Source organism: Molothrus ater, chromosome 20 (assembly GCF_012460135.2).
Source record: "Molothrus ater isolate BHLD 08-10-18 breed brown headed cowbird chromosome 20, BPBGC_Mater_1.1, whole genome shotgun sequence".
Taxonomy (NCBI): domain Eukaryota; kingdom Metazoa; phylum Chordata; class Aves; order Passeriformes; family Icteridae; genus Molothrus; species Molothrus ater.
In genome coordinates, this window is record NC_050497.2 from 411,240 (window position 1) to 420,271 (window position 9,032).

At 66.3% G+C, this 9,032-nt stretch overlaps 1 protein-coding gene across 3 annotated transcripts; it reads right to left on the minus strand.

Moving 5' to 3' along the window:
• Nucleotides 1–138: 138 nt before the first annotated feature.
• AJM1 (apical junction component 1 homolog) lies at nt 139–9,032 on the minus strand. Of its 3 annotated transcripts, XM_036394107.2 has the most exons (4): nt 8,790–9,032; nt 5,678–5,751; nt 5,350–5,428; nt 139–3,940 (listed from the first exon to the last, which is right to left on the minus strand). In XM_036394107.2, the coding sequence occupies exon 4, from the start codon at nt 3,878–3,880 to the stop codon at nt 650–652; it is 3,231 nt and encodes a 1,076-aa protein (XP_036250000.1). In that variant the 5' UTR covers nt 3,881–3,940; nt 5,350–5,428; nt 5,678–5,751; nt 8,790–9,032; the 3' UTR covers nt 139–649. The 3 variants fall into 3 exon arrangements, with proteins under 3 accessions (XP_036250000.1, XP_036249999.1, XP_054372963.1); XM_036394106.2 differs by lacking the exon at nt 5,350–5,428; XM_054516988.1 differs by lacking the exons at nt 5,350–5,428; nt 5,678–5,751.

The following is a 9,032-nucleotide window of genomic DNA, read 5'->3' on the forward strand; positions in this document are numbered from 1 at the left end:
CGGGTGACGGGCCTTGGCCACGACCCCGGCTCTGCCTCGCCTTCCCTGGTCTCCGCCACGGTCACCCCTCACTGGCGATTACCTCCGACCCCGGTCAGCGCTCCCCCCCCCCCCCCCCCCCCCGGTGGATCTCTCACCGCGGCCGCTCCCCCCCTCCCCCGGCAGCGTCCAGGGACCCCCCAGCCCTGCCCCGCTCTGTGCCCAGAGCCCGTTTGGGATCCCAGAGCCCCCCAGCACCTGACGCTCCCGCAGTAACACGCACAGGCTACACAGACGCGGCGGGGACACGGTCCTGGTGCAGCCCAGTCCCAGGCGCTGGGTATGGCCGCTGCGGGACCCTCCGTGCTGAGGGGAGCCTGGGGCAGCCCAGAGGGGCTCTGGGTTGCGGCAGCCCCAGTGGGCAGGGGTTAGGGGGGGTGCGGGGCGCCCCCGCTCTGGCCAAGCACCGCTCACCCGAGAGGGCTCTGCAGGGGCTCCCCAGGCTCTGGGCTTCAGGGCAAACTTCGGGCTGTGCTCCCGTCACCGCCTGCCCCCCCCAGCACTGCTGGCTGCCCGCAGCCCCCTCCCCTTGGTGCCCCTTGGTGTAACAGCCGAGGGGGTTCTGACAGGACAGCACGTATCTACAGAGGGGGTGCCCCCCGCCCTGCGTTCACATGATGTCGTCCAGGAGGTTGGGGCTGGCCACCCAGTCGAGGGTGCGAGGCTCGGAGGCCGCCATAATCATGCACATGAACTGTTTGCCCGTCCTCTTGTCGATGGGGTAGATGGTGGTGGGGGTGAAGCGCTTGTTGCTCTCCACGAAGTCGCAGAGCTGCTCGTAGACAGCGGGGAACTCATGCCGCAGGAAGACGCCGCGGATGCGCAGCTCCCGCTGGATGTTGATGAAGCAGACCTCCCGTGCCTTCCGTCCCTCCTCCCCCTCCTTGTCGATGTCCGCCGTTCCGGGCGGTGGCGTCAGGATCAACGTTTCCATGTCCCGCTCCTTCTTCAAGATCTTCTTCTCAGGGCTGGAGGAGGCTAAGGCCACCTTGGCATATTTCCTGACCGTCGGCACCTGCATCTTCGGTGAGGGCCTCTCTGGCACTTTCTGAGTGACGGCCACGGTTACATTCAGCAGGAAACATTCGTTGGGGTCGTACTGGTTGCCTGTCTCCCGCAGCTCCTGGGCATACTCCCCCAGGTTGTCCGAGTAGCTGTCCAGCTCCCGCAGGGACAGATACGTGGGGGACATCAGCAGGCTCTCCAGCCCAAACTGGAGAAAGTTCTCGGCGGAGCCCGCATTGGGGAAGCCCAGGAAGAGGACGCCACGGCCGCGGGAGAGGTATCCCACCTTGGCGATGCGTGAGAAAGCCTTGTGCACCTCGGTGTTCTCGCGGCAGAACTGCAGGACGTGGCGGCAGACGCTGCCCACCCGCCCGTAGACGCAGCTGGCCTTGTGCGTGTCCCAGTCCTCGCGCCGGCAGTGCCGGGAGCAGTAGTAGGTGTAGCAGCTGTGGCACGATTTGAAGTAGAGGCAGGCATTGAACATGGTCTCTGTGCGCCGGCACTTGGCATTGGAGCACATCATCATGTCGTCCTCCTCAGCGCTCAGGTCGGGCGAGCAATTCTCCGGTGACTTTTCGAAGGGGCCGGTGGCCGGTGGACGGCGCGGGGTGCCAGCATGGGAGCTGGGGCCCGGCTGCTCCTTTGTGGGTCGGGGTCCCTCGGGCACGTTGTGAGGGACCCGCCTGCCCTCGCCCCGCCGGGGGGGGCCCGAGGCGCTGCTGCTCAGCAGCTGCTTGAGCTGCTCCGCGAGGCTGTCCCTGTCCCCGGAGCGGTGGCCCGGTGCCGGCTTGTAGTCAATGACAAGGTCGGTGATGAGTTCGTCCAGCTGCTCCAGGCTGCGCTGGCGCCCCGAGCCGCTCTCCCTGGGGCTGGGCTGTGGGGCGCAGGGCACAGCGTAGGGCCTGCACTCCCGGCCCGCGTCCAGCATGTCCCAGCTGGCCGAGCGCCTCTCGCTCCGGCCCAGCCCCTCGGCGCGGATGTCGTTGTCGGTGATGGTGATCTCCGGAGTGACGTACCAGGAGCGGCCTGAGGGCCCGCGGCTGCCGTCGGCGTGCACCCGCTCGAGGATGGAGCTCTCGGAGAGGGACAGGGCCGCGTAGCGCTTGGGTGAGCTCGACAGGTTGATCACCACAGGCTGCCGGCGCTCCTCAGGGGATAAGGCACGGTGCTCTTCATGGGCGAGCAGGTTCTCATAGCTGCGCCCACGCAGCAGGGCCTCCTCCCTGCGCGTTGCTGGCGCCAGGATGTTGTCCCAGGATTTGGAGTAGTGCTGGGTCTCCCGGCCCAGCCGCGGTGGAGTCACGCCGTAGCTGGCATGCCAGGAGGAGAACATGGCCTCACGCCCGGCCGGCTGTGGGGTGAAGCGAGACAGTTGCAGGCTCTGGTAGGGCAGCGTGGCCCGCTCGGGGCAGTACCAGTCCCCGAAGTGCAGGGACTGTGCGCTGCGGGGCGGGGGGCACGTGCGCGACAGCATCTCCCGTTCCCGGTACTTCCCGTAGTCCTCGGCGTAGAGCACACGGGGGGAGGAGCCGAGGGCTGGATATGTCCGAGCGTCCTCGGCGTAGAGGGTTTTGACCGGAGTCCCACGCGGGGCGTAGTAGCGGGGCTCATCCCCATAGAAGGTGCGGGCAGGTGCCTCCTGCACCGGGTAACCCCGCGCCTCCTCCACGTACAACGTCCGGGGCGGCATCGTGTGAGCAGCAGCCTTGGCCGGGTCCTCGGTGTAGAAGGGCTGGGGCACGGCGTGGCGGCTGGGGTAGGGGTAGCTGGCATAGCCAGAGCTGCGGAGGGGCATGGCAGGGCTGGGGCACCGCGCTGACTCCTCTGCGTAGAAGAACTTGGCTGGGACTCCGGGGGCCGAAAAGGTCATGCAGCCCCTGTCGGGGTACTCCCTGAATTCCCGTGAGGCTGGCACGGGCACTGTTTGGTACGCCAGTGCCCGGGGGTCTGCCTCGTAGTACTCACCGGGGTAGGGCAGTAGCGGAGGGTCCCCGCTGTAGGAGTCGCTGGGGGTGGGCGTGCGGGACGCGGATGCCTGCCGGCTCCCTGGCACGGTCAGGCTGCGGGCGGCCCCAGGGGTGCGGGGCCAGCGCGGCGGCTCCGGACGGTTCGGGGCTGCCCGCAGGCTCCGCGCCGTGTGCACCAGCACTGCCTCGTCCGGCTTGATGTCCACTCGGCACTTGACGTGAGGGCTGGCGCCCACCTTCCCCCCCGGCCCTTCCTCGTAGCAGTTGCTGCCCAGGCAGAGCGGGGAGATGCGGCTGACGCTGCTCCGCTGCGGCTGCAGCTTGATGGGGTGAACCTCGTTGGCCAGCGCCCGCAGCGGCATCGGGCCCTCGCGGCGCGGCGAGGGATCAGTGCGGGAGGGCTCCCGTGCCACCCGCAGCACCTCCCGCCCACGCCGGGCTGGCGGCGGTGATGCCGCCACGGTGATGGGCACCGGAGTCAGGGTGGACTTCACCCGCGGGGCGCTCTTGGAGCGGGCTCGGCGCTTCGGCTCGCTCCGCGGCGCGGGGGCTCTGCCGCTGTAAGGGTCTGGCTTCGGTGGCGCCTGCCTGCCCGGCGGCCCCGGCGTGGGCTCGGGCATGCCGGGGCGCGGGCAGGCGCGCTCCATGGCCGAGGGGGTGCCCAGCTCTTCCAGCGACTCGATGAAGTCGAAACTCCTACAATGGCGCTTGTTGAAGGGCTGCGGCTCGCGGGACAGGGAGGAGGACATGGAGGCGTCACATTGTGCTAGGGGCTGACAGACAACGGAATCCCCAGGGGCTGCTGTCGCCACCTTGATGTCTTGGTACACCGTGGACACCAGAATGTCAGGTGGGTCTGTTCGTGTCATCTTAAAAGAGACTCTTCTGCCAGTTCCCTGTCACACGGCCTCAGAGGACGGTAGCCCCCCCTGCAAGAGAACACATGAGGTGCCTCAATCCTGGAGTGACCTCATATCAATCCCCACTGCTCCTGGTTCAGAGCTGGGGGTTGGCCATCTCTTCAGAAAGGAAGGTTTGGGGGCATCCCAGCCTCCGCTGCTGCTGTCAATAGTCAATCAACTGGAGGAAGAAACTGGAAAAAGTCTCCAGATCCAGGGTGCAAATCACAGAGTGGCTGGCAGGACACCGATGGGGACAGCCAGGGAACTGCATACCAGCTCAGCACAGCAAGAGGAGAACACAGAGTACTGTGCCCTCTTCCTGGCCCACAGGGCACAGGGACTGTCTTGCAGAATCACATGAATTGGCATCTCTGAGCAGGGATGTGAGGGTTCAACACCAGGGTTTTCCATGGGGAGTGTGTGCTCAGTCCTGATGAGAGCACCGGAGTGTTGAGGGATCTCCTGGGACTGTGTGTACCCACGTCCCAGCACCAGCACTGCAGGGGGAACCAGGGCCCAGGGACAGGCACCATGAGCACCCACCATGGTGGCTGGGAAGCTACCACGGTCTGGGGCTCTGTAGGAGGCAGGAGCTACAACCCCCCCTGTGGTGGCTGCACCCACTGTGGCCCACAAACACCCATGTGGGGTGGTCACAGTGCTGGCTACACAGAGCTGCACACTCTCTGGGTCTTCCAAATCAGGAGTGGCCTCAAGGGGTGGCAGAGGGGTGTTGTGGTGGGTGCCCCAACCTACATGTAAGCAGTGATACCTGCATCACCTCCCTGTGCCAGAGGAGCTGTGCTGGCTCAGTACCCTCTGGCTTTGTTGTCTTCTGTGACCGATGGCTGTGACATGTCCCCTGGGCTGGAAAGCAAGTCTGGTGGTGGCTTCAGCTGCTGTGGGACATGGGGTCTGACACCCACTGTGTGACAGCACCAAGCACCCCAGTGCTCTGGGACAATGCTGTTGGGTGGCCAGGGTGGGCAGAGTCCCCAGCCACAGCGTGACACAGCTGTGTGACAATGAGGACATCAGCACAAGGTTGCCATAGTGCATGGTGGGGACAGAGGAAGGGGTCTGTCCACAGGACTAAGTGGGTTGTAGCACTGACCTTCCCTACCAGCCCTTTGAGAGCTGCCATGGGTTGTCACCTGCACTGGGAGATGTGCACCTTCTCTGCCCACAACAGGGACCCTCCCAGCTGTCACCTCACCACGTCCTCTGAGCATTGGGTGTTGTGGCCACCAAGGGTCTGGGTGCACTGGTTGATGCTGGCTGCTCTGTATTGCACTAAAGATGGGTGGACACTTGGCTTTAAAGAGCAGCAGAGGACCACAGGGAGGATGTTTCTTGGAGAAAAAGAATTTACTTTATTTAGCAATAAGCATTGACTATGCAGAGATGGGGAGGGGACTTGGGTTCCTCCTCATTACCTGCTCCAAAGCTGGGGGGGTGCTGATGCCAGAGTTGAGGTGACTCCAGTGGCCTTGGGGTGTCTGTCCATGTGATGGGCTGGGAAGAGCAAGATGCCATGAGAAAGGAGATGGGGGTCCCAGTGCCTCCCTGCAGAGCTGGGAGGGCAGGTTTGCCCCCAAAAAGGTGGCCCAGTATTGGCTCTGCTGTGTTACAGTATGCGGGAACTGGGCTGGATCTGGCAAGGCAGCACCCCATGCCACAGCGACGGTGACAGTGGCATTAGGAAGCCCATTCCTGTGGTGTCGGGGTGGCTGGTAGGCAGGGAACTGTAGCCCAGGGTCCTACCTGGTCCAGCAGCAGCAGTGAGGGGGTGGGTGGGCTGAGGTGGCCGAGGGGCCTGTGGTGACTCCATCCCAGCACTGTAAAACAAACAAGGCACATGAGGCTCCTTGGGCACCCCCCAGTGTAGTGGAGGTGTGGCTGCTGGGGCCATGGATGCCTTGTGAGCGCATGGAGCACCCTCAAGAGACCCCTGCAGCCACAGCCCTGCTGAACCAAAAAGAACTGCCACCCAAAGAACTGTCACCCAGCGTGTGTGCATCCCTGTGCACTGGGGATGTGGGCGCTGCATCCCACGGGCACCAGTGTCTTCCACCCACCCAGCGGCACCCACTGCCGGTGGAGCTGTGGGGTTGCCATGGTTTCTCCAAATTATTCCTCCTCTGCGAGGACAGTGTGGGTAAGGACAGCGTGGGTGCAGGGGGAGGCTTGCACGGGGAGCTGGGGCTCTGTGGCATTGCAGGGAGAGCAGAGCCCTCCTGCAGCTGCTGGAACCCTCTGCCTATTGAGGGGGGCAGAGCCAAGATGGCCCCACGGTGCTGCCAGTGCCATTATGCTCACATGCCCACCAGCCTCTGACACCAACTCTGCAGGGAGAGGGTTTTGCATCCCCTCTGCTCTCTACAACCCCCCAGCTAGTGGGCATCCGGTTGGTTGGATGCCCCCCCCATTTGCCCCCAGCCCTGCCCAGTTTCGGCAGGCACCAGCCTCCCTACCCGGGATGCCCACACGGTGTCACTCCGTGGATGTGACACCTGCCGACAGCACTTGCAGAGCGGCCGGTGCCCAGGAGTGGATGGGAGACATCCCCCGTGGGGTCCTGCCCTTGCTCCCAGCACGGGCCCAGGCGCTGCTCCCTCCATGCTGCCCGTGAGCACCGGGCTCCGGCAGCACGAGGAGCTGGGCTGGGGGTGACCCCGCTGCCAGAGGGGCCCACGGAGGATGCCCGGAACTGGGTCACTGCCTGCGTGTGCCACGTGAGGGCTGTGGGAGGAGGAGTGCGGACCCCACACTGCCCACGCACTGCAGTACCCTGCCTGCCCCACAACCTTAGTGGGCACTGCCTGCACACTGCCCACACTCCCAGGGCACTGCCCACACACTGCCTGCGCTCTGCCCCAAGCTGCCCATACACACAGCCCTGCCAGTGCACGGCCTGCCCGCCCTGCCCTCAGCACTGCCCACTTGCTGCCTGTCTCTGCACATGGCAAGGGCTGCTGCCTGCCCATCCTGCTTGGTGCCTTGCCAGGCACTGCTCCGCGCACCCTGCCCGCACATTCCCCACCCTTGCCCGCACACTGCCTGGGCATTGCTGCCCATCCTACCTGCTCGCTGCCCATGTGCATCCCACTGAGCAGGCAGGAGTGCTGCAGTGGGTACGGTGCCTGCACGCTGCCTGCACATGCAGAGTGCTGAGCACGCTGCACTGCCGCCTCCCCCCTCCCCCCCAGCAGCCCTAGCACACACTGCACTGCACCGGGCCCACTGCACTCACGGCCCCGCGGGCACGGCCAGCAGCATCAGCATGGCTCCAGCACTGCCCAGCACTGCCCCAGCACTGCCCAGCACTGCCCCAGCACTGCCCCAGCACTGCCCCAGCACGGCCTCAGCACGGCCCCAGCACTGCCCCAGCACGGCCCCAGCACTGCCCCAGCACAGCCCCAGCACGGCCCCAGCACGGCCCCAGCACTGCCCCAGCACGGCCTCAGCACTGCCCCAGCACAGCCCCAGCACGGCCCCAGCACTGCCCCAGCACAGCCCCAGCACGGCCCCAGCACTGTCCTGCACTGCCCCAAGTGCTACCCTGAGCGCACCAGCGGCCCCTGCATCGGGACAGGCAGCCAAGGACAATGTCCTGCTGCAAACACTGCTCGAGCAGATGATGCTGGAGGTCCCAGCAGCAGCTGCCGTGGGGGCAGTGTCTGTGCCCGTGTGTGCCCGCTGTGCACAGCCAGCTCTGCTGCTCACGGGCCTGTGCGCCGTGTGTGTGTGTCAGCGGGACACTGATGACCGCTGCTGCCTGGGCACTTTCCGCACCGGGAGCTGGCAGCCGACATGGTCTGTGGTGAGAGAGCCCCCTGCCCATCCCGCCGCTGCTCCGTATCCGTGGCAAATAGACGCTCCCCCCACCCCCCCCCCCGCCAACCCCAGGATACGCACATGGTGCCCTATGCCCCTGTGGGGGTTGCCCGCCCTACACATCAGAGAGCCCCTCCACTCTGCTCCCCAGCCCCGTGAATCAGCCTCTCTGCCCCTGGCACTGCCACATCGCCCCCTGTCCCTGTCCCAAGCCCACCAGGCACAGATGGCTGCCAAACCCGAACCCAGCATGTGCTCCCAGAGGAGTAATCCTGCCGGGGGGAGCAGCACCCCGGGGTGCAGGGGACGGCCTGACCCCCGGCCCCTCTAATCCCTCAGCGTGGGGGGCACCCGCAAACGGGCAAAGCCGGGGGGCAGGGGAACTAGGAGCAAGCCGGGAGAGCGAGTTGTGGGGCCGGGACTGGGGGGACGGCGCATGGGGTGGCCCCCGGGGGGGAGCGGGTCTGTCCCGGGCGCTGCCGCAGACGCCGGGGCGGTGGCCCCGGCTACCCCCACCCCGCTGCGTACCGGCACCGGGCGGCACCGGGCCCGCTGGGCCGCACAGGGCGCTGAGCTGGGCACCGGGGGGAGGGGTGAAATGGCTCCGCTCGAGCGCTGCGGTGGGATGGGACGGAGATGAGGATGGGTTTGGGGCTGGGAGGTGGGGATGGGTATAGGGATGGGATGGGGATAGGGCACACGGGAGTATGGAGAACCCCGAAATACCGGTGAGATGGGGTGGGATGACTCGGCTCAGGAGCGCGGGATGGGGATGGCCCCGATGAGACTGATGGAATGGAGGGAGCACAGATAGACGGGGACGGGGATGTGGGGCACGGGACGATTGTGTGGGGAGCCTGGGGGTTGGGATGCCCCGGGAGGATCTTCGGGGAATAGGATGGGGATGTGAAACACGGTGGGAGGCAAAGGGGGAAGATGAGATATGATGTGTTGCGAGGCGATGGTGGAGGGGAGGCCCGCGAGGGGGGGCCCCCGGGGGGAACAGCAATCCCCAGCCCCCTGCCCGGGACCCCCTTACCTGCTCCGCGCCAGCCGCTCTGGCGGCTCCCGCCGCATCCCCCAGCCGCCGCCGCCGCCGCACTAGGCTGGGGCTGCCGCCGCCCTGGGGACCATGGCCCGGCTCCGCCCGATCCGGCACGGCACGGCACGGCACAGCACAGCTCGGCCCAACGCTCTGCAGCCGCTTGTTTTCCCATTAATACGGCAGGCGGAGTTACCGGTGGGGCCGGCACCGGGACCGTAGCCTCCCCCGGCACCGCCC

Excerpts from the sequence above, each read along its gene's own strand:
- AJM1 (XM_054516988.1), bottom strand. The coding sequence starts at position 3,880 with ATGACACGAACAGACCCACCTGACATTCTGGTGTCCACGGTGTACCAA.